We start from the raw sequence: 27,303 nt of genomic DNA, 5'->3' as shown, positions 1-27,303 counted from the left end.
AGGTCCCCGTACTGCTTTCAACAATGCAAAAAACATATACCGCATAGTAAGTTATAAAAGACCCAATGATATCAAAATGTAAAAAAATTCAAAGAGAAAAATAAAGGTCTGATTTCAGTCAACAACACCAAACGAAAACCGATGATGAACGACGGCAACCAATAACAAGTACTGTACTGCACGCTTCGAACTCAAAAATAATAACAATGGTCAAAGCATAACATTCAGTACGTTTGAATTTATTTGATAAAGTTGTTAGGTTGGGGCTCATTTTGAATATCATGGGATAATTCAACACTTTTATAATTACAAAATTATCAACTACGGGTTAATATTTTTTGGAAACCTCTTTTAACAGTAAATAAGAGATGAAGTTGTAATGACCACGAAAAAAACGATGGGAACACTAGTGGAAGAAGAATTGCTTATTTTCCACCTTTGTTCATCCACTGCTATTTATTGAGCTCGTGTTGTTCGATCTTTAGTTTTCTATCGTGTTTTTGATGAATGTTGTTCGCTTTTAGTCGTATCTTCCGTATGGTATAGTCGTTTTCTTTCCAATTATTGTTTATGATTACCAGCTTAGTATAGTCTCATTTAAACATTCAACATACAAAAATGTATATAAGAAATCAACTGTATACTTATTTTGATATAGAAGTCATTCACCATGACAACATACCGAAATTTGCTTAAGTTAATACAAGTAAATACAGAAATAGAAATATTAAAGTAATAAACGGCTACTTCTAAAAATCAGTTCCTTTAAATCACTGCACACTTGTTTGTTTTATCGTTCGTTGTCAATAATAATACTGAACTACCACTATCACTCGTGAACCACCTTTACAGTGATGTAAATGATTTCAGGTGCGATCATGTTGAGTCTTGGCAGATCGTCATTAAATTCTTCCACATTTTCTCCAAAGAATATTAGCGCTTTCAATGTCATAGATGAAAAAGGAAACACCAGCCGCTAAAGAAAAACCGATATTAACTAGTTTTTCCTCGTAAAAACAAAGACGACAAAGGTGATTTGTCATGCGTAGAAATGTTGTAGCGTTTGCGAAAAATCCCTTAAGGCAACCACACTTCGAGATCTGCGTATCAACTACTTTTTTGTAATTGTTGAAAAATGTATCAACCTTTCTGGTTCAGAAATGCTCATCAAAAGAGCATCCTATGATCAGTAAATACTGTTTTGTTTTAGTGTACATGCAAAATTGCCGTTAATGGTTAATCCCAACATGGTTCTGAATAAATGAGTACAATATTTTTTTAAATAAACCCCTTTGTTTTATTAATTTTGTATTTATATTGTGTCATAGATCAAATTTATTCGTTCAGTGTATGTTCACTTGTTTTTGTTAATATGTCTTTTGATTGAGTTAAGCCATTTCAATTGATATTTTATAGTGTGTCTTTCTATGTTGTGATGTTACACTTATGTTTCAGGTAGGGTGAAGGTTGGAGCCTATTTAAATGTTTAAACCCGCTGCATTTGTTTGCACCAGTCATAAGTCAGGAACCTGATGTCCAGTGGTTGTCGTGTGTTGATGTGGTTCATAAGTGTTTCTCGTTACTCGTTTTTTTTATATAGATTAGACCGTAGGTTTTCCTGTTTGAATGGTTTAACACTAGTCATATTTTGGGCCCTTTATAGCTTGCTGTTCGGTGTGAGCCAAGGCTCCGTGTTCAAGGCCGTATTTTGACCTATAATGGTTTACTTTTACAAATTGTGACTTGGATGGAGAGTTGTGTCATTGGCACTCATACCACATCTTCTTATATTTATCTGTTGAAATTATGTGATGGTGGGAAGATGATCTTTATTATTTCTAATCAATATTGACATTATTTAAATGTTGAATTAGCTAAATTAACCATTACTGCTAAATTACGGGAAAAAATAGCATAGAGGCCTATTCTAAATAAAGAAAGAAAATTCAAACTAGTGTGGCTTCTGAAAAACTATAGTTATATTTATTCAGTTATATTTCCACTGAAGAAAGACAATGGACTTTTTAACTTTGTAATATCCCCAATTCTGTATTGCTAGATTTACTAAGAATTGTTCATCAATTGAGTTCCAACCACGCAAACCATTTAATCATAGTACTACTAAAGATAATTTTGATAACAATTATTTAACATAAAAAATACATAAGAAATAGTGGAGATACAACACTATAAAAATATTTTTCTTTGAATTAACTACATGATTAAGCCATTATAATATAGAACATAGTAGTTCTGACAAAAACTCATAGAGTGATGAAATCTCTTATTATACTTGTTCAAATAGATAGACCATTGCACTTTGATCTCAAATATATAGCTATCTCAATTTTTATCAAAAGTAGACATAAAACACTACAAGATTCACACGACGCTGTGTCTATATTGATGATAAGATCAAGATATAAAGTAGACATTCTCCTTTCGGTAGTATACTCAATCGCAAGTTCAGAATGCATTTTGTAAGGAAATAAGCAGACCATCATTTTCGATTTTCATTGAACATGTTATAATAAGGCATTTCAGATTCATCATGGCATTGTAGTATTAATAAATTTCACATCAATTTACTTCGTTTTTGATCCCGTTACCACATGCATATATGATAAGGATTTGAATTTTAAGTTTAAAATATGTACTCAAAAGGTTATCTATGTTTGCCCATACTATTATATCTCAGTCCTGTATTGTGCAACGATAATATCGTAATAATTAATTTGATTGATCTGGATTTATGACTTTAATTGAACTGTTTATATTACCAAAATTATCCTTCAGGGTGTAAATGAATATAATACTTTAGATAATTTCGTGCGTTAGAAGCGCTTTTCAGGAAAAACATTCAATAGGAACGCCTAAAATCCGAAAACATAAAAGCCAATTTGTAAATTGAAATTATGGTTAAGGCAAATATGACACTAAATGGTTTATAATGGAGGAGGGGGTGGGGATGGATGGCGGGGGGAGGGGGGGGGGGGTAATGGGGGGGGGGGGGGTTGTCCTTCATGACTTTTAATAACGAACACAACTTCCCCGCTGTCAAAAGTTTTCAAATAAATTAGCTTTTCATGTATGTCCATGCCGTACATTTTACATCAATTAAACGCATAGAAAACACTTACCTGCTGTCTTTGTTTGAACCTATAAACGAAAATTATCTGTTTAAGCAGAAACTGTTGGTTCTGACTCCATCAACAATTTACATAAAATCTGAAAAAGCAATGTACAGAGTGTTAATAAATTGTTTCCTCCATTGAAAATAGACGACTCTTGTTTTCCACCCTAAAAAAAGCTATTCGCGAAAAAAAATCAGTCAATCAGGCTTATAACAAAGCACAAAGCGAAATCATGAAACGTTTAACTTGTATTCGTACAAACAGTTTGTTTGGCATTATCCGAAAATTTACTGTTCACGGCGGTAATAAAGAAGATGCAAGCAAACGAATTGATTTGTTGTGATGTTAATTTACAAAAAGACGTGAGTACGTTTCTTATTTTATCGTCAACAAATAATGTATTGCCATTTTATTTGTTGGAATAATTTATGTCTTATTCAATAAACTAATCTTGCTCGGAACACCACTTCCCTCTCTTTGGTGAGAAGGATGCAGCAGGAATGTATGTATGAAGGTAACCGACGTTTGTCGATGTTCAAATCTCTTTAATCGATTAAGAGGACAAATCAAGGCAACACTAAAAAAAACCTCAGGAAATGGCATGGACTCCAAAAGGAGAGAGACCAATTGCACGGAAAGGGCAAACTTCCCACTAGTCATGCATCATCCGCCATGCGTATCCACACCCAGTCAAACTATCACAATCGGTAATAGACACAATTAGTAAAACTACAGATTAAACGACTATTCTGGTTTATAAATATTAAAGAGTGCGCAGCATGCCAATTATGATTTGAGACAATGGCATATCGTATCGTGTAACTAATTCATGATGCTGACCATACAGCTTATGTAGTGTCGATTTCAGTCGATCTTTCTCATAACTTTGTTGGAGCAGTTTTTTTTCTGTAAGTAGCAAACCCTGCTAATAAAGGCATTTTAGTGTGATCATGCGTATTAATTGAGAAATGTAAACGTCATACGATCGGACAAGAGGGTATGTTACTGCAGAGAAATGGAAAGTTAATAATTGATAAGTCTACATAATCATGTGTGTCATAGATTTTAGTTTGGAAGTCTTCCATTTGTGTTCATATCGGGGAAAAGATCAAGATATAAAGCAGAAATTCGAATTTCTGTGATATCATTAATCTCAACTTCATTGGAATGTGAGATGCAATCACTAACTGAAATGTAGGTTATTAAGTGACAGGAAATCTTCAATATATCTGAAAGTAAAATTAATGAACTTTGCAAGATGTTTTTTTTTTCTTTTTTTTTTCTTTGAGAAGGTTTTGCATGAATTATGGTTCATATGAACACAAACACAAGTCGACCAGTAGTGGTGAACCATAGGTATCACTGAAATAAAAATAAAAAAGTCTAGCATTTTGAACAAGTTTTGATATAACTGATTATTAGTATTTTAGTAATTAATTTTAATGACTTATTGAAACTTATGTTTTGCACGTGTTTACACGTAAATCAACGAAAATTAAATAGGCATTTTGACGCCAAAAAATACTGATATGTTTAAATGCAAATTGATAATGTCATGGCGTAGACCAAATAAGTACCCATATTAGCCTTTGGGCAGTGGTTTTTCGAATACGTATTTGACAGAGTAAATTAAATTGTATTTGTATTGGTAATGTGGGATCCTTGACAAGACGATAAGTACTATGTAAGACACAATAAAATAACAAAACCATGATATGTTTATTTTTATATGTAGGTAATCATTCAATATTTAATGTCTGTTTAATTGACAGATTAAAGATATGTTGGTGTTCTTATTTCTGCCTCTTTTTTTCTTTTTCACCTTAAATCAAAGTTTGTTGCAGACTTTCTTTGATTGAAAGAATCTAAACCAAACGTGTCTGGAATAGACAATGACACTGTCATTCCTAATTCATCAAATTGCGTTCTATAGCCATGCATTAAGTAAACGGCAGCAAATCTGTATGACAATTTTCCAATGTAGGGATGTCGGTCGGATAATTGCTTAATTACTATTTCCATTTCATTCATGTATTGCTGAAAAATACTTGACTCAGAGTTAGGAATGTTACCTAATTTCCTGAGTTCCAGTTGAACTTTTAAATGATTCATCATTAAACGCGGGTCGATGTAAAATCGCGGACATAAATCATATCGCTTTTCTAGTTCACCAATGACAAAATGAATTGGACAATCAAGTTCATAAGACTTGTGGTATTTGGTAATTGAGATACCAATCTCACTTTGTTTGCATATATGTGGATCGAACCTTTTTACAATGGTCTCAGCTTCTTCATATTGCTTTGTTAGATATAATTCAAAAGCGGCATGAGCAATTTCACTTAAACTTTGGCAGCTGGATTGATTTGGTACTAGTTTGATTAATAAAGGATCGCGTGTGCCAATGCTAATCACAAATATATTAATAGCATTTATAATTTTTTTTAAGTGCTTGTCGGATTTGTAAGATTCTAAAACCTCTCGAACACTGTCACAAGCCTCATTTAACTGTCCTTTTAGATAGTTTTCATGCAACGAATATGTTGTCATGCTTAAAAGACGTGTCAAATAACCGGCGATATATCGTTCCATTTTATCAGATGTTTCAAGCTGATTGATGTTCCTAATTGCAAATTCCAGTGTTTTTGAATAGTCATTTGGTATTTCGAGATCGCTGCAAAGCAATTCCAAAATGGTTTTTGAAATGATATGCATCTCATTCAGAAATTTGTCATGATAATATTTTTCTTTGCCCCCTGAAGTTTTATGAAGAGGAAAGACATTACATGCCTTTATAAAATAATGGGATATATTTTGCTTCATTATGCTACTTTTTATCTCGCTAAAAAATACTCTGATAAAATTTAGTGAAGTCATGTTCTCCCATTTATCTTCACTTAATTCTTCTACCATATGGAGGAAAATAGTTTTAAGATGGTAAGAACTCAACAAATCATAATTTTCCTCGGAAAAAAGTCGCTTGTAAACGTATTTTGCAATTCCATAGTTTGTTCTCATTTTCTGAGTAAGACGATCAAAACACGAAATTTCAGCCATTGAAAAAGAAAGTCGGAATTCTTTGTCTTTGTTAGACGACAAAGGATTTCCAGTTGAAACAAGAAAAAGAGGAATTGAATTTACTATGGTATCTTTCCATTTAGAATTTATTACAAATTTCTCAAGAACAGGGCCTCGTTGATTCCATGTAGAAGCTATGCACGGCCATTTTTTTAATCTTAGACAGGGAACAGTATCATATTCATTTATAACCCCTTTCCCTGCCACTGATGGACAAGTTGCCGAGACCTTTTTATCTTTCTCGAAATCGAAATGGCTAGCTTTAACGACATTCTCTTTAAATATACTGGGCACCAAATTAAAGGCGTTCTCAACTGTATTCCATTCAAACGTGTCTGCAGTAAATATGTCAGCATTGTTTTTTTCTAGAATGTCTCTATAATGCTTTTGGACAAAAATTGCTCCAAATGCAAGTGATTCAGCACTTGGTTTCCAGTATATATCTTTACATTCATTATCACAGTTCACTTCTATTCCGTCCAGTTCAAACATGTAATCCACATCGGTATCTTTTCCAGCTGGAAGTATTCGTGTTTGCGATTCAACTCGACTTCCAGCCCTGTGTTGAATTATGTTTCTGGTCACTCGACTATCCATCCATATTTTATGATGTGCGTTTCTTATATTGTAAACTTCTTGCTGCCAGTTGTCTAAAACAATTAAATATTTCTCTACTACTTCATTTAGTAGTAACTGTAATTGGTCCGCTTCATTTGCAGAGAACTTCTGTGTCTGACTCTGAAACTAAAATGTTTACAGAAAGATTATTATTAGTTATTATTCTTTACTATTTAGATATAATGAAACAAAAGCGTGTTACCATTTTCTTTGATTTACTATATGCACAATATACAGATTCTGTCGATTTATGGGACAACATTCTCTTTTATGATGAAAGAATAAATATGTGAATCAAAGCAATCGAACGTGGTTATTTTCGCGTCGTTCATTAGGCGGTTTCAATGCATAAGCCTTCCACAAAGGGATTAAATACGCCCGTTAAATGAACAGTAAAAGACAATTTCGCGTTTTTCGCATCAGAATATTTTTATAGAATAAAATAAAATTTCTATAAGGGCTGTCTTTTTTTTCAGTAATTAAAAATTGTGAGTGCCCGACGGAAAAGTATCTTTATGCCTAACGTATTGTAAATACGTTAACGTATACATGTGAGAGCGCACGTTTATTTATTTTTATTCTTTCTAACACTTAAATCATTTGTGAATGAGTGACGGTTGTATACATATGTACAAAAATTATTCAAAAATTTCCAAAAATACTTTGTTTGCCCGATCTTTATAAACCAAGAACTCCGGAGAAACAGAAATTTTCTGAGCACCTTAACAATATTGTTAATTACAATATGTTTCACAATCACATGGAATAAACAACAACAACAACAAAACGTTGAAAATATTTTCATTATGTCCCAGTATAAGAGGCGAAAATTACGCGGTATGCTATAGACAACGACCCTAAATAATGGCATTTCTTTCTAAAATAACATAGCAGAACGATGAACGACAACACACTCTGTTTAATCAATCACTGTACCTACTGTTGTTAAGAACATAACTTCATCCAAACCAAAAGGACAACCAAAATTGATTTGTACAGAACTTGACTCTGAAGTTTGCGATTATATTCGTGCTTTGAGATAAGATGGAGGTGTGATTAGCACAACACAAATTGCCCTTTAAAGAAAGACTTCTCTGTTACCCGTATATAGAGAGACAATAAAGCTCTTTCGGGGGGGGGGGGGGGGGGTCGTATCGACTCAGTCAGATTAAATAACAAGAAAAGAAAAGCTGCGAAAGGAATTAAACACTTAAATGATGATTTTGATTTTTTTTTATGAAAATAGATTTTACTTTTCGATTTACTTCAACCTACTCTGTATACCAACTTCTACAAATCTGCCTATAAGTTTGAATTATAACGTTAGATATAATCATGATTCTAAGCAGAAAATGTACAATGAATACGTTTATCGCAAATTTGTACATTTTCCCTTTGATCTTACTGCCTAATATTTTTAAGATCATAGACAGGACTTGATACTTGAAAATATTGGGCACTGACGTCATGTATCAGTGCAGCAACGTTACGTGCTCAAGTCCATCCGCGTCAATTTATCAGTGAAATGGACTCGACTCAATTCATACAACCGAACAACTATCCCGACGTTTTGTACGCGTAAAAGTAGTTTTACTATTTCAATTTATTTCATATTCTAAACCAAAAAACATACAGTTAAAACAAATTGCCGATAACAAAAATAATGGCATTTTATATTTTAATACTGACTTCATCAGCTCGAATATCAGTTTGCCCTTGCTGATAAAGTCAGTATCGAAAACAATAATGCCATTATTCTTTATGTACATTTGAAGAGGGGAAATATGTTGCAACATTTTGAGCTTTGCATGAACCTGTTATACATAAATGATGTCATTGATGTCCTTGATATATTAATAATCAACATTTCTGTTCAACAGTTACTTATTTACTCGGGTAAATATGATTTAAAATAGTCACAATATTCAGATTATGTTTAAATTTATAGGTTTGCATGCTTTCATAGTGTTTGATTTTGTCAGTTTTTATGGACTTCCCCTTTTTGAATTTGCCTTGATTTTCAGTATATTTGCGACACTTTTTTTTCCAAAATGTCTATCATTGAAACAAATTACTTTACATAATATATACAGAAAGTTCATGATTCATAATGATACTTTTTAACAATTCACACTACCGAATTGCTTTGTGTCTCAGGTAAAATTTTAAACTGTACACCTATACCTATAATACACACTAAAATATCAGTTAGCAGAAAATTGTGTGGCATTGAGAAAATGCATTTCAAAATATTTTACTTTTGCTGTCCTAATTTAAAGAGAAACTCGAAAGGAAATACAAAATGTATCCGAAAATTATTAAAAAGGCTGTATCAAAATAACAAATGATATGATTGTCAATAAGACAACCATCTATAAGAGACCAAATGACGTAGATGTAGGCATAAGTATGTCATCATTAGTAAACATACTACCGAGTATATTTTGAAGGGACAACAAAAGTTCTTAAATCTACCTATAAAAGCAGAAATACGTTACACGATAAGCTTCAAGTTCGATGTATTTGACCTTTTTAATTAGTTCTGTTTTGTAATAGTGTTTCAAAGAGGACTTACTTCATCTGAATAGCTACGTTGGCATATTTTCTCAAACGCATTTCTATGAAGGTTATTTACAACTTTTAACATTAGCAGACAAAATGCATTCCCTTGAAACCTTATAAGATACAGATAACACTAACATCCTGAATCGACGAAATACATACAACACCATGTCAAAGAACACACAAATGCAAATGACTTTCTACAGATCATTATACTACAGCCAAACGGCATCCACTTTAAATTTGCAGTTAATCAAAGATAGTTATTTATAACACATAAGTAACAAAATATAATATTTGGGGACTTGCAGTCAATACATATTTACATCGACTTTGATAAGACACATAAGTTACTTAAATCTACGTAATTTTGTCTTTGATGGACAGTTGTCTCATAGGTAATCATACCACATCTCCGTATTTATAAATGTAATCCTACCGCATTTATTAAGCGTTTCATATTTACTCTAACCAGTAACAGTAGAATAGAGGCAATAGTAGTTCACCGATTACCAAATCTCACAAATCGATTAAGAAGTCAAAGCTATGTAGCAAACAAAAATGGAAGGAATTGAAGGAACTAGTGTGAGTATCAATTGAAATATGTAAACGTCTCATATTGTGGCAGATGGTATGCAACGGCTGCGAAACTTGTTCGACTACAAGATAAAAATTTATTCAAAGAATGTATGGAACGTCAAGGTCATGGAATGATAATCAAAACAGGGTAAAGCAAATTACAACGGAAGTTAACAAGGGAGCACATGGGACAACCGCAAGTTTATTATGGTGTTCATGTTGCTCAATCTATATTTTTCTATGATATGTTGTTTGTCTGTTCGTCGTTTTTAAAGTTTACCCTGGTGATATATATTTCTCTTCGATTTCTCTTCGACTTATAATTTTTTAATCGTTCTCTACTTTTAGCTAATCATTAAATCTATAATAGACAATTTGTCAAACTTAGCATTATGAGTCATAGCCAATACTGACGCATTAACATATTGTGATTTCTGATTTTTGATGACTGAAAATGTCATAGTTTTAAAAGTTATATAACAAATCAAAGAAGAGGAGAATGTTACGCTATAGAATGTTTAAAGAAAGATGATAAAAATGAATGGTCTATTAAAGCTTACAGTTATTTACCGATGTTCAAATCATTACAGACTAAATTATTACCTACCTCAAACTGGTTTTTCAACTGAGAAGATGTCATTATTTTTATTCTTCCACATTACTTGGCTTAAAATGTCCAGAGGTCCAGAGAACATGTCATTTCAAGTATTACTTTATGCATAATATATCATAGACACAGGTTACATTTAGATAACAGTTACACTGTGCCTGACACGAACTTAAATCAATAAATTTATCTTCTAGATTTTGAAACGTCGGTTATAAAGTACAACTTCGTGGAGCTAATTTTAGATAAAATACGGTGTGTAAATTAAACGTGAAATAGGCATTTTTGTTAGTAGCCGGTTTTTTCGTATTGGTCATATATCATGGCCTTACAATTGGTATGATTGGAGTGTCTTGAAGATTCATATATATACGAAAAGTTTTAAAGCAACATATAAAACGTTATGCATAGCATAACAACCACACGGTTCTAAACAGATCAACTAAAAACTTAATTTACCTTTAACTTAAGTAGTAAGTATTAAAATTACATAATTGTATGAACAGGGTGGCTTTATTCAGTAGGACAACCGGATGTGCCTTTTTGGCCAAAATGTGATTCGGCGGCGCTCAGTAGTCCTACGCGCAAAATTGGACTAATTTGCATCGGCCGACGTCAACTGAAAAATGGCGCGCTTTTGTTAATTTTTTTCATTCGTTTATGGCAAAGTACCGACGGTAAATACTGTCGATTGAAAGCGCGTCTTTATGAGAATAATATATGAGTTTACATATTAGTTTACTTTTTGGAACATTAAAATAACAGGAAATCATATTTATTTATATTTGAATATAGAATTTTGATTTTGATTTTCTGCACTATAAATTAAAAGGCGATATAAAAAATGGGTACAATAAAATATATATCCTTCGATTTTCTAAAATATTTTGCATCCTATTCTCGCTAGTATTTGGCATCGAAATTCGTACTGAACAGGGGTGTTCAAGCCAGGGCAAAAATGTGTACCCATTTTCAAGTAGGGGTCTCACATTTTTAGAGCTTTTTCTTTGCATGGGCGGTGGATTTAAGTAAATTTTCATTCAAATGTCATGAAAAGGTGAATCCTTAAATTTACCCCTTTATAAATAACAATATGTGTCAATAAATTGTAAAATTCTAGAATTTTTTTTCGAAATTCAAGAAGGCACTATTTTTGTCTTTTTTTCTATTACGTCTATCGGTCTGCTATAATTATTAGTTGTTTCTAAAAAATCTCCGCCTCGATTTTTTTATTCTTTCATATAATAATCTTTGGTACATAATGTATATATTATGAAAAAAATAGGTAATTCTATCGAGAACAAATGGAGAACAGTCATCTTTCTTTTGTGTGTCCCCACAACGGGGGCATGCTCCTCTCGCAACCTTGTTTCTGAAGTACATGATAGCAATTCATCTCTCGAAAATAAATATCCTCTAAAAATTATTAAAACCTACCAAATATATTCTAAGACATTAATAAGTGTTAACTGCTAGTGACATTTTGAAGCAGAATAGCAGGAATCGACCTCAACCGAAGTTGTATCAGTATATAAATCAACGTTGCCAATTTCCGGCACCGAAAATGTCAACGTAAAATGTCATTAAAAGTTGGATCCTTTTCTTCTTTTTAGCAATTTTTTTATCTAGATGACAAGGAAGTCTTGCAATATGTCGAATCCATATCAACGTTTTACCAACACAGGCCACGTTTGGTAAAATTACAGCCTAAATGGGATTGATTTTTTATACATCTCTTACCCCGTACTTCGTGGATCCATATTTATTGCGTGAGTTGTTATTAAACTGGCCGATGTGTTTTTAATAAACATCTTCTTTGATTATGGCATAGAAAATCTATCTTTTTTTTTCCCTAATTTACTTTGTATGTTATCGTTATGGTTGTGAGTTTTGTTTTGTTACTTTTTTAAGGGAAAGGAGATGGGGGGCTTTTTTGAAATTTAATTTTAGGAAAAGGCGTGTGTCATTTTTATGAGACTCATGACTTAACCTCTGGTTTGCAGTGTAGGTTTAACTGTCTTTGACTTTACTTTTTAAAAATTCAATGTGCATTGTCTTAGGGTATAGATATAATGGCTAGTATGTCTATGCTTAACCTTAGGGTGACGACCATTTGATATTCTAGGTGGTGGGAGAGGAATCCGTTTGCGTTCACCCTAGTATCTGTTTGCACTGGGTCCTTTTGCCCTGATACCCATTCGCCCTGTTTTTTATTTTATTTTGTTGTCTTGTTGTTTAACGTAAATTTATGAATAAAGTATGTAAAAGTTTGTTGAAAATTTTGTAATTAAACCGCATAACGTGGGAAGGGGGCAGTAGGATCTTTTTTCTGGATTGACTATTTATTTGCATCTTTTGATACACATGCTTATTTTTTTCTAAATTTATTTTCACTTTTGTATACAGATGCAGAATATTCACTTTCAGTCTGTCTTGTGTCAAGTTATTTAGGGGCCTTTTATAACTTACTATGCGGTATTGGTTTTGCTCATTGTTGAAGGCCGTTAGAGACCTATACAGTAATAATACTTATTAACCTCTACGTTATTTGGTATCTGGTGAAGAGTTGTCTCATTGGCAATGATACTCCAACTTTTTAAGCTTAGAACTGTAATCAAGTCTAAAGCAGACCAAGGGAACTATAGTACCTTTAATAAGTAACTACATAAAAAAAAACGATTACATATAAAAAAATCAATGAAATATTTCAAACGATACAATGTAGCTAGCCATATAAAAAACATTTTGTATGTTGTGTACCAATATTTTTTCGGTGGCAGGGGCTGTGTTGTATGGTTGCCTGTATCATAGCTTGTGATAGAATATAATTATGCAGTGTTAAATGCAGGGCCCGAGGGAGCATAGATCCCCGCCCCCAAATTGATAGAGATTAAATTCTTTCACTCAAAATCAGGGCAAAAGTGAAGGAAATCAATCCAAACATACTAGATTAAGTATGTGATATGTGATCAATATTCAATTCTGTATGAAAATAAGTACCATAACATGACTTTTTCAATATTTGGGTAAATGTCTAATATTCAATGAATAAAGTCCAATAATTCTGAAATGACAAAATTTGAATTTGGCAAAAGTGAAAGGGAGCTTTCTTTTGTTATTCCTAATCTTGTGTTAAAATTTCAGGATAATAGGTTTAGCATTTAGAATTTTGTATGAAGTGTTAACCTATTGACAAATGGATGGACAGACTATTATATATCATAAAAATTGTGCAGGATTAACCAAACTCGCAAACATGCAAAATAAAAGTGAAACACTGGCTCCAAGGGGGAAGATTCAAAAACACTCAATTTTGCACTCAAATATTTGGTTGTTAAAAGTATAAAGTATAAAAGATATGGAATCTTATTAATTATATAACAGTGATATTGCTTTGATTAAAAATTTCATGAAAAAAACTGAGTCAATAATCTGACTTTATTACAAAATATTGTAACATTTCACTTATCCACATCTCCATTTTAATGTTGATGAGTCTCACATATTCAAAATTCCTCTTTTTATCACACCACCTGGGTTATCTGGTGGGGTTACCACCTTGGAAGCAATTCTGCACATGAATATATCTCTCTTAACAAATTTTCATATAAATTTCTGATTCCAGGTATTAAAACTTTACCCTCCAGTAAATTATTCTTCTGACAGGATCTGTTGTGGACTGAAAATAAGAAAATATTTTGTAATTAAATTAAGCTTGTTAATTCAATTATAAGTTATAGAGAATTATGATTATGATATATTGTATTTCATTGTTATGGCCATCTATGACCGCAATATGGTTTGCTCAAGTCATTCTGTTATCTGAAAAAAAAGGACAAATTGAATACATTTTCATTAATTTTGGTGAAAGTAGTTAGCAAAAAAACAATTCAAATAATAGCTTCAAGAAACCTCATGTTAACACTTCATCAGGAGATGATGCACATCATGTAAGAGTTACTTCCCTTATATTGTTTTCAATCTGATTATAAATGAATTTTGAATTACTGTACCCTTCATTCTTGAAATTAGATTTTAAATCTGAAGGAAACAATATTGACATTTATAGAGCATAGATAATAGAATAAAATCTTTAAACTATTAAAAGTATACCATTGGACCTTAAAGTCTGTGTAGGATTACTTGGCCTATCCTATAAATTTTAAGTTCCAGTCCCAATTTATTCCATTGGGAACTTTCATGTCTGACTGTTAAATGCAGATATTTTCACAGTCTGTTTCCCTAACAAAAACAGTTTGAATAAAATGTATATTATGTTTGCTTCATATTTTCGGGGATTGAAATCATAGTACATTGTAAATAACCCACTTTTGTAACACTAAACAGACATTTTTTGGTTACTTACCCCTAATATATTGTAGTCATATTGTTTTCAACTAACAAAAATAATTTTGCTTCCAACATCACTCCATTAAAATGTGTTGTTAGAATCACATAGACATTCCATTTTCATTTTCTTGTTACATATATATCATACATGTACAAGTATTTTTGGTCCTCTGTTTTAATCCATTAGTGAACATCTTTCTCCATCCTGTAAATACAACGTAAATGTACATACAATTACTAAATGTAATAATGTATATAACTAAATTCCTCAAATCAAAATTAAACTTTTCATTGTTATCATCAACACAAGAATAACAAATTTGCCAAATAAATTACCAACAAAATGTATTGAAATAAGTATGTCCCCTAACATTTTTGCTAAATATGTAAAAGTTACAGGCAAAAAAACCATTTCAAAGTCTTGAAAAAATAATTTTTAACATGGAGCAACTTTACGTTATACCAATCCTTTTGATAACATTTTTATATTTAATAACCGGTCATTTAATATTGTACATAAACATCATATCATGTACATTGACAGATTTATACATTTTGGGGTCAACCACAACCCATTTTTTTTTAATCCTGTCATGACTATTGACACTAAATTGATACCTTGAATTTGATAATATTAATGATGTTTGAGAAAGTAATATCAGTATTATCAATGAATTTTCATTTTTAATAAGATTGTTGGAAAGAATATGGCCATTTTAGTTTTCTTGTTTGAATTGTTTGACATTTGTCATTTCGGGCCTTTTATAGCTGACTATGCGGTGTGGGCTTTGCTCATTGTCGAAGGCCGTACGGTGACCTATAGTTGTTCACTTCTGTGTCATTTTGGTATCTTGTGGAGAATGTGCAATCATACCACATCTTCTTTTTATATGCTAACATGTCAGATATGAATGAAGTTGTACAAGGCATCATTTTATTATTTTCTGGGGATAGCATGTATAAGCTTTCAAATAGGTGGGTGATTGATTAATTTCAATGTGTAAATGTCTTTAATAATTTCAGAAATATGAATTTAAAGGATGGCTATTTATTTTTAATTCTTTTTAGGGGGCAGGAGTCTTAGGGTAATAAATGTCCTGGTCTGGTACATGTACATTTTGTACATGTAATCATGATTGAGTAATGAACATAATTATACAATACTCAAGAGTGCTGACACAAGATTTTCATGTAGTATATTTTGGGAAAAATGACCCCCCCCCCCTATTTTGGAGAACATACAGTCGGCATGAAACGTGATTACCCGTGCATTCAAATTTGATTCATTTTGGTCGCTATTTGTTGTTAGAGGCTTACAATGTTTTATTATTTGAACACCAAGTGATAGCGTCAATATTTTCCAGGGAGATTGTGAAGAACAATTTGAAGTTTGAAAACGGATGTTGACAACTTGTGTTAGTATAATATTTCCGGAGACAAGGGGGGATACCTAAGACCGACATCTGAGTCTTATTCACCAGTGTTGTGTGTGAATAGTGGAATCAATATATCAATGGGAAATGATGAAAAATGGTATTTCATGTTTCATGTTTCATATAACTTTAAACTTTATTTTTGCCGTTTAAATCATTTCTTGGGATCACACTTATTTGAAAATAATTAGCTGAATATCTGAAATAAGCCTTTACCTTTTATGTTGTATGGTATAAAGTTAAAGCACCCAAGAATGTCATAAATGCAACTTTACAGCATGGAATACCAAAACCAACGTCAAACAATGGCCGCCTTTACGCGTTGACAACGTCGTCTAGAGAACCGTATCACTGAGCACCGAAATCCTTACTCAGACGCTTCCGGTCGTCCCACTGATTATCATATGCTGAAGTCAACAAGCAGCAGTACCCAAACAGTTGCACTATAAATATCATGAGATGATCGCCGTGCGCACAGAGCGTGTTTTATGAATACCCGCTATAAGGTACTGGATACTAAATATAGAGCGTTTCCGAGCCTGCATACAAATTCAAAAAGAACCTATACACATCAATTAAGTTGAATTATTAAAACGGCTGCATCAAAATAGTGTAAGGGATATGGAAGAGAACAAATTGTTATGTAATCTACCTTTAAAAGCAAAACCACGTTACACGAAAAACTACAAGTTTAATATATTTGATCTTTTATTTTAGTTTTTCTTTTTTTAATGCGGTTCCAAAAAGGACAAATTACACCTATTGTGTGATATAAACATTTTTGTAGATTTCAGGACACTATGCATCCTCTTGAAACCTTAAAAAAATCTTGAAAAATACAGATGACAACAAAAATCATGAATCGAAGAAGTACAGATCATGTGGCAAATAAAAAGACAAAATTGCAAACTGCTTTCTACAGAACATAACACAACAACCCCAAGTTTAAGCAATATACGTCATCCACCATAAAATTTGGAATGAACTCAAAGATAGTTATTTACAAACTATACCACATAAGTAACAAAATATAGGTTATACATTTGTAAATGCTAAAGCATTTAGATCTAAGCAGAAAGTATATATTTACTAGCAGTTCAAACAATTATTTACAGCGACGTTGATAAGACAAATACGTTGCTTAAACTGATTAAATCTATTAAGCGTTTCATATTTAATTCTACCAGTAACCATAACAGACAAATTGAAACATTAGTTATTCATCGATCACCAAATATCATTACTCGATTTAGAAGACAAATCAAGGTAGCAAATAAAAACCGAGGGATTCGACTGAACTTCCAAAGAAGTGAGCGAGACCGGGTTCGTTTATATGCAAGTTGTATTCTACGACGCATGCGAATCCTGACCAGTCAATTTTCCAAATCATAAATAAGGCACAATTGGTAAAACCTAAGATTATTCAACTATTATGGTATCTAAAGATCAAAGATTTCGAAAAATGTCGCTACTCAGTTGAGACACAACAAAATCGTATGGATCAACAGGTTTTCGATGGTGACTTGTTGATTTCAGTCGTTCGTCATCATAACTCTTCTGGATCATTTCTTTTGGGTATGAAGCACACCTATGCTAATCAAGTCCGTATGGAGTGAACATGCACTAGCGTAACGTATCAAATTTAAACGTCATACAATAGGGCAGGGGTATCTTACTACTGGGAAATGTGTTCGAGTTCAAGATGTATAAGTAAACAAAGAAATCTGTATAAATACAAGGAAATGAAATGATAACCAAAACAAGGTAAGGCCAATTAAATTAAAAACGTTATGAAATTAAGAGAATACCTGAGATAACCAAAAGTTATCCTATGGGTTCCGGGCAGTCTTTTTTAGGAAAGTTCTTTGGACTTTTGTTTGTATTCTCGTCGTTTTTCGTTTCTTGACATGATAATATCGATTTCTCTTCGACGTATAAAGTTTTAATTTTTTTTATATCTTTGCCTCTCCTTTTAGCAATAATAGATAATAAAATCTTTCAATAGAAAATTTGTCAAATTGAGCATTATAAGTCATAGCCAATACTGACTCATTAACATATTGTAATTTCTGATATCTGTTGACCAAAAATATGATATATAAGATATCATTTCGTAACCTTGAAGTACCGCAATGATCTTGGTCATTGATAGCTCCCGCAAATGAATTGCAATTGCATTATGGACTACTTGTCTTAGATACATGATTGTTTTTATAGTTGTTATTGGCTTTGAACTAGCTGTCAGTAACTCTACGATCTGTACTTTGCGTCTTTTTTTTTTGTAAGGTATGTATAAATTCTCTTCCACGTCAGGTCTGTGTTTTTGTTAGAAGTTTTCTGCTTTGATTCCATCTGATGAGTTAAGCCTTTTTCCACTGATTTTTACAGTTTGTTTTTATGTTGTACTGTTGCACCATTGTCACAGGTTGTGGGAAGGGTTACGCTCCAGCAAACATGTTTAACACTGCAAAAAGTAAAATCACAAAAATACTGAACTCCGAGGAAAATTCAATCGGAAAGTCCCTAATCACATGGCAAAATCAAATGACAAAACACATCAAACGAATGGACAACAACTGTCATATTCCTGACTTGGTACAGGCATTTTCAAATGTAGAAAATGGTGGATTGAACCTGGTTTTATAGCGCTAAACCTCTCACTTGTACGACAGTCTTATCAAATTTCGTTATATTTACAACGATGCGTGAACAAAACAGACATTATAAATAAAATAGTCAAAATATGGGTACAGCAGTCATCACTGTGTTACAATATCAAAACAAACAATTATTTACAAAAAAAGCACAAAAGCATCTATCAAATTAAGACCCACATTCATTGCTTCGCGTGTCTGACGTCAGAAAATGTAAACGTCACATAAGAAAAAAGTTTGTCATTCAATGTCTATTCAAAACAATTTTATAATTTCACAAATTCCAATAGTAAATATTCTTTATATGCCTGTCCCAAGTAAGGAGCCTGTAGTAACAGTCGTTGTCCTTGGTTCATGTTTGTCATATTTGTTTTTCGTTAACTGTTTTGTTATAAATTACGCTGTTGTTTTTTTGTCATATTTTTCATGTCGGAGTCTTTTATAGCCGACCATACGGTATGATCTTTCTCATTGTCAAAGGCCGTACTGTTGCCTTTACTTTATAACATCCACTGCATTTAAACATTGGTGGATAGTTGTCTCATTAGCAATATAACGACCTACTCTTATTTTTTACAACGTGCTTACAATTTATAGAGACCACGTGTTTTCATGACACGCAACGCATTTTTTCACAGATTGCCGGAAAAAGATTTCATCTTACTTTTTCTACTTATATTAATATAATTACAGACCTCGATATAAGATACTAGTTATGCAGAAATTAACGAAAAGGCGTTTTTTTTCTTCTAAGAAATGATGATGATGATGATGATGATGATGATGATAATGATGATGATGATGATGATGATGATGATGATGATGATGATGATGATGATGATGATGATGATGATGACGACGACGACGACGACAACGACGACGACAACGACTACGACGACGACGACGAAAATTCCGTATCTAGAGGCGAGCTTCAGCTGGCCCCTAAACAATAATATATACTAGCTCAGCGAAATGGATAGCACACTAAACCCCAACACATACGAATGCATCAAAATTTAAATAGTAATGGATAGATAAACAAAGATTACATGCATTCATTCACGAGACAGCAACGAAACGACACAAAAACCCCACAGATAAATAATTGCATGCAGATTCCTAAAACGGGGGTATTCTTAACGTTTTCTTGCAAATTGGCAATGCAATTGTCAACTATCTGAAAAATGCACCCACCAATCGTTTTTGGTTTTGCTTTGGGACATATTAGAAATAATACTTCTGTTATTACAAAGGTCAATGCAAGTCGATAAAACAGCCAGCGATCAAAAACGTAAAGCAAAATGCTGCACACCAAGGAAGATTATCAGAAAACAAATTCCAATAGTAAATAAATACTTAATGTCTCTTTAATGGTTGTTTTAGTTTAGGAGAATATAATTTCATTCATTTATTCCTTCTCATTTCTGTTTGGGTTTTTTCTTCTTCTCCTAGATTCACAATATGTTTATAAAGGCCTAATTGTGAATTTGAGATGAATAACGATAAAAGCGCCTTGTCTTTTCGGTTTTTTTTTTCTTTGGTGCATAATGCGAATCGAAAAATCGTTTCTTGTGTAGAGTAGCAATGTTTTCTTTTGTAAACGAGGTGCTTTGTGGGAACATCGCGGAAGAATATCCCTTTTTTAAGATTTTCTGGTAAATAATTATTTTTCCTGTTCAAAACAGGGACATATTCAAAATGGTAAACGTCTTGATAACTGCCCATGCACTATTAACTATTATTCCAAGCATTTTGTATAATATTAATTGTTTTTGGCTATTAACTATCTTTCAGTAACTGCGAGTACTCTCAAGTCGTACTTTCGTGTTAATTTGACCTGTTAACTTAATTTGTGATGCATTTCTGTTATTCAATGTTTACTTATTTTTTGTTATATCTCGTACCACCTTTAATAAGTATTTAGTATGACGAAAACATTTTCACTCCTGTACTCGTACTATGAATAACAAATTTAATTTGTGAAAAAAGTTTCTGTACTCCTAACAACAAAATTATTATATTTAAATTTACCTATGTACGTTACTTTATTTAACGCCATTTTGTCCTAGGTTAAAGTTGTCTTTTTGACACTGAAACATCTTATTTATTTTTATTGTGTCATAGATCAAACTTATTCGTTCAATGCATATTTACTTGTTTTCGTGTATTGTCTTTTTGATCGAGTTAAGCCATTTCAATTGATATTTTATTGTGTGTCTTTTTATGTTGTAATATTATACCACTGTTTCAGTTTAGGGTGAAGGTTGGCGCCTGTTAAAATGTTTAAACCCGCTGCATTTTCATGCACCTGTCCTCAGTTAGGAGCCTGTTGTTCAGTCGTTGTCGTTTGTTGGTGCGGTTCATAAGTGTTTCTCGTTTCTCGTTTTTTATATAGATTAGACCGTTGGTTTTCCTGTTTGAATTGTTTTATACTAGTCTTTTTGGGGCCCTTTATAGCTTGCTGTTCGGTGTGAGCCAAGGCTCTGTGTTGAAGGCCGTACTTTGACCTATAATTGTTTACTTTTTACACATAATGACTTGGATGGAGAGTTGTTTCATTGGCACTGATAACACATCTTCTTATTTATAAATAGGATTAAATAAAATAGAAAAGAAAGGATATAGGGTAACCATTCATGACACAAAATCAGTATGTGCACAGCAAAAAACACAAAAGCAAACAAACAGCGGTTTTATTGCTGTTCTTCATGTCAAAGTCACAGTGAGGCCTTCACCACGGAGCAAAAAACTCTCATTTCATCGTAAGTTTAAGACGGCCTAACACCGGTTTGAGCGGAATTCTTTGCAAACTGACGATTACGCCACAACTGTGAATTGAGGAAAAAAGCCATGGAGTAATATCAATAAAATAAATCTGGCAAATATAGTTTTGAGATGTACAAATACTAAGACAATCATTTCGCAAAGACATTAGAATGCACTTTAAGCAACAATCACGTGTAACAAGTTAATAATGCTATATTTTCTTATATGAGTGCGATATTTTTCTAATAGAATAGAGAGATGTTTTTTTATGAAAAACTTATCAATGCTATACTTTTCTAATAGAACAGCAATATTTTTTACATATGAAAACATTTACGAAAATATTGCAATATGCATTTCAAACATACAAGAAACATCGGCATTTATTCATGACAAGTTCGATTGAATATGCAAATATTGATCGCTGACACTGACATTTTTACATGATATATAATGAGGAGATTGGGTATGATTTCCAATTAAACAGTCCAAAATGACGCTAATTTAAGAATGTATATATATATATGCCAACAAACGGCCTTCAACAGTGAGCAAAACCCATACCGTATACAGTCAGCTATGAACAGAACGACATGGCTTAAAGTGAAACGATTTTATTTAATCCAAAAAAAGATAAAGGTCTGATTTATGAAAAAGGGAAGCGAAAGATAACGAGGAACAATCAAACTCATAAGTCGAAAATAGACTGCCAACTCCATAACAAAAAAAGAAAAGGACAAACAGACAAACAACAGTACACAACACACAACAAAGAAAACTAACGACTGAGCATCACGAACCCCACGAAAAATTGGGTGTGGTGATCTCAGGTGCTCCTGAAGGGTAGGCGAACCTGCTCAACATGTAGCACCGGTCGTGTTGCTCATGTTAGTACAAACCCAGTGATAAGTCTAAGTCCATAAGTCACATTCGAGGAAAAGAGGACGGGATTGTAGTAACGACAATTATAACATATCCGTTGTCATCTGTGAAACGGATATTCCATAACGGTTAACCAACTGGTGATGGCGTCCGTAAAATTTACGAAAGGGTGATTTCAACTTCACCACTTGGAACTTCTCTTGGTTTGATAACTTCCTTGTGAGCAGCACCCCTCTATCAAGGAAATCATGATAGGAAATACAAGCCCTGGAATATTGTATCAACTGGGAGATATATACTCCATATGCAGGCGCTGCAGAAAAGTTGCTACATAGAAATGGAAAGTTCACAACTGGGAAGCTGAAGTCATCTTTTTTTTTCTTTCAATCGACTCTTTTTGTCAATTTCTAGAAGTAAGGTAAGCTATGAGACAGACTTAACTGTATCTGTTGTATCCAATATCTCAAGTTCAATGCGATAGATGCGTTCAACATAGTCACCAAATTTTGAATTATTTATTGAGAGAACATCATCTATATAGCGGAAGGTAAAGTTAAAGGATACTGGTAACTTCTTTTCTTTCTTCTTAAGAAGTTTCTGTATGAAGTCAGCCTTTTGTCAATAATCGAATGAATAGGAGCACAGTTATTTCCCATAGGAATACCGATTTGTTGTATGTTGAAAAACAAAGTCTTCCAAACGTAAAACATATGATGGCTTCTTGATTAAGTCAGTTTTAGAGAATTATTTGTCTCAATCGGTGTGACGTACGATGTATCCCTCCCTAAGACATGATATTTGTTTTATTTTAGTTTGCATTGAGGAAAACCTGTGTAAAGTGTAGAAAAGTTAAAAGTTTAAAATACTGTTGTAAGATTAAAGAGTCTTAGATTGTATGTACTCTTAAAGATCTGTAGATTTTTTTAGTATCCACATCTTATTCACGCCACCTCTAGAATAGGTAGTTCCACAAAAATTTTAAAGCCCAGCTTTGATTGCTGCTAAAATTGATGTTAATAATTAATAAAGAGGTTTCGTGGAGCACTTAGAAGACCCAGCAATATAACTTTATTTTTATCTATACTTATGTAGTTTAGGTATCCAATACAGTGAATAAGAGATCCAGTTCTTTATCTTCGGTTGAAATTCCAAAGGAATATAGAACAATACCTATAATTATCCAGGATTTCCTCCTTGGTAAGTGTTGTGGGGATATATTTTGAGTTTCCAAGTGAATTGTCAATACATAATGCATTTATCAAGCAGTTTATGTACTGTGATTTAAACACAGAAACGATGTTGTTTGAGGCTTTATCTGCGGGGACACCAGCATATTTGTCATGGAGGTCGAACAGGTGTTTTGCAACATTTGCGTCTTTAAACATGTTAAAGATTGATATAGCATGTGCATTCATAGACCCATTCAGTTTTTTTTTTTTTTTTTAATTCTTATTTGTATCATCGACCTCACCGCCTTAAGCCATTCGGAAAGAGTATCTACATCTTCTATCTCGCATCTAACCCATTGCCTGGCACAATCATCGACTGAATCCATCAGTAGTTTGAAGTTGTACTTCCAATTAATGGATTAGGCTCACGATATTTCCGGATTTTGGATAACACATTTCGCAGGGTAGTGTTATTGACAATGTATATGTCACCAGTAATAACGTGACCAGACGGATTATATAAGAATGGGGAACTAGCACAGGAGCAATCAGGAAGTTAAGACTTGAAGTCGTCAATATTGAAATCCTGCAACACGTATTTGTAATTTTAAGAAATGATAGGTACAGACAGATTTAAAATAGGGAGGTATTTTCGAGTGAATTGTTTTTTGATGAAGGATATTGCCCAAGTTGACGGCATCGAGATCTTTGTTGGCATAGGAATGTTTAAGAAAGGATTTTTTCTCTTTTTCATCTTTTCCAATGCAAACTGGTTTGAAAAGTCTGTGACTTGCAATATCCAAGGGGATATGTCAGCATGTATGACAAAATAATAAACTAAAAACAGATACAACAGACGACAACTAACGACAAGCACTGTATTTCATGCTCCCGACTTGTGACATGTACATACAGAATGTGGCTGGATTAAACATGTTTGAAAGCGATCAACTATCCCCTCACCTGGGACTATGGTTTACAAACAAAACATAAGAACTACCTAAGGACAAGGGATAGACTCATCAGATCAGCACGAAGCACAATTAAAACCCAACTAAAATGAAGAAAAAAGACACAAAGTACTCATCTAAGAGTACTCACAGCTACTGAAATTTGGTTAAAAAACAATAACAACTACTAAATAAACCATGTTCACCCAAACTAAAGTTTCAATAAGTAAACATCCAATGGATGTAGTGTAGAAAAGTCATAGAAAGTCTGTGAAAAGGGTGACCTTGTACATGCCATTACATGAGTACATTAATTTGACAGGATGCTGGACCATAAATGTAAAGCAATCCATTTCTAGTTATATTTAGTTTATCAAAAACAAAATCCATGTCATTACCTAATAAAACTATATTCAAACATCTTTCTACGGAGTTAAATTGATATTTATAGGATAGATAAGTTTAAATGGAGCGTGTTTAAATTTACGTCTTTTGTAAACAACATATCCATATATTATTAGGAAGTGACATCTAATTTTTAATAAGAATTCTACAGGTACAGCCACACTTCAAAACCAAATATTTGTATCTATGAATGAATTTAGTAAAACGTTTAAGTAAGTTATGGTAACGAAATCCCTGACTTAAAGTCAAATGAAAACCTCGAATTCAAAAGGGTGATTTTGTGTTAAATACTAAGTAGTTGTCTAAGTTTAACCATGGAGTACGTGCACATAGAATTTCTTTTAGAATGAAATCCTCTATTCTATCCAAATCTTCAGATATGTACTGCTATTGAACTATTGTCTTTCCGTACTCTACTTGACCAACAGCTTTTCCTTATTAAGTTACCTTAAGCATGACACACTTTGGCAAACGCACAGCGCAAGTATTGGAGAAAAATCGTGATGTAAGGAAAGGTAAACAAATGTTGAAAGAAGACCAGTATTAATCAATTCTGATAGAAAAAAATGTACAGTTAATACACCTAACAATTTAACAACTGTTATGAAAAGGTTTACTCTATAAATGGGAACGCACGGGACATATAGATAAAAACAAATATTCATCGCTATATCATCTCACTTATTTTTCACATGATCTTTGTTTCCGTGTTTTTTGTTTACGTCCAGGTAACGATCAGTAATCTTCGGGACCAAAAACCCCAAAGTTAATAAGCAGCCAAAGCTTTCGATAAACAATCAAAGAATGCATATATTGTTGTCGATTATACGTTGTGGTTTCGTAAAAATTTTTTTAAAAAGATTATTGGTTCAATAATTTCTTTAGTATTAAAATAACCAGAAACTCGTTTCGTATGACTTTAATAATTCACCAGTGATATAGAGATTTCGTTCATTGAAATCTAAAACAGACAAGGATATAGCCAACGAGTTGGGAAATATATACCCCATAGGAAGGGCCAAAGGAACCCCTAGTTCCTTTTAGAATTAACAACAGTGAACGAACAATCGTCTGTTATGACGTAGTTTTTTTATTAGATTTTCACGTGTGAAAATGAAATATCCAAATCTAGAATTAGGGCTATAATTGCTGTTAATATCGGATTTAGGAAATTTCCTTGGGTGAATTTTAGCAGTGAAGTATGAGAGATTTTTTGATTATTTAAAGAAAAAATATCATCAAGGTAACGGTGAGTGTTATTTAATTAATCAATTTAATGGAAGTTAGACGGATCATCACTGAGTTTGACTGAGTATTGATCAATTCTGGGTTTCCTTATCAATATTGCACAGTATTTACCACCTTCCATAATACACGATCATTTTACTTAGTATTTACATTTTAAATTGTGGTGCTTTAGCGGAATGTTAATGTGGCTACTGTCACCATTCTTCTGAACTATTCGATTGTTTTATAGGGCATGCTGTAAATAGCCTCACATACAACGAATTGTTATTTCTTAAGAGAAAAAAAATATTCAGAGAAATAATACAATCTAATGCGGTTTACAATTAAACCTGGAAATGAATTCACAGTAGGTAAATGTATTATTTTAAACAAAGACAGATATACAGCTACCATTGTCCCGGACATGGAAGATCCAATTCTACATCCCATCAAAAAGCTCAAATCAATTACTTTAAAGTAATGAATTATGTTCGAAGAATAATTAGGAATTTCGAAAGATTAATATTGACGTTAAGTAGAGAGCTAAAAGCTGATACATCGTATAAAATAAAAGTTGTGGTAGCAATAGAAAATACTGGAATTACATAAAAAAAAGTATAGCATTATTTTGCAAAAAAATAAATAGCATTTAATCATTTATTTATATAAGAAAAACATAGCACTACACTGTTTCCACGGACATACACTTTTGATATTATCTTACTATTGAACATATTTCAGGATTTAATTTTGGTTTGTTTTTGAATGATATGCTGACAGTTGATATATCCACAAAATGTCAAGCCTTGTTTCTCGTTTTACAGATGAAATTGATTTTTTTCCTTTAAAACGACATTGAAAGGTAGGTAAGGATCGATTTCAGACTCTA

At 32.7% G+C, this 27,303-nt stretch overlaps 1 protein-coding gene across 1 annotated transcript in view; it reads right to left on the bottom strand.

The window, feature by feature from the left end:
* Window positions 1–3,180: 3,180 nt before the first annotated feature.
* LOC127732245 (uncharacterized) overlaps window positions 3,181–27,303 on the bottom strand; it is a 40,314-nt gene continuing 16,191 nt past the window's right edge. Inside the window, exons 2-3 of the mRNA XM_052241326.1 lie at window positions 5,613–6,956; window positions 3,181–3,228 (exon numbers count right to left, since the gene is read on the bottom strand). Coding sequence (XP_052097286.1) covers window positions 3,181–3,228; window positions 5,613–6,956 — 1,392 coding nt within the window. The remainder of the gene's footprint in view (window positions 3,229–5,612; window positions 6,957–27,303) is intronic.

This window comes from Mytilus californianus, unplaced genomic scaffold (genome assembly GCF_021869535.1).
Source record: "Mytilus californianus isolate M0D057914Y unplaced genomic scaffold, xbMytCali1.0.p SCAF_22, whole genome shotgun sequence".
Lineage (NCBI taxonomy): Eukaryota > Metazoa > Mollusca > Bivalvia > Mytilida > Mytilidae > Mytilus > Mytilus californianus.
This window is presented reverse-complemented; position numbering and strand designations above follow the sequence as displayed.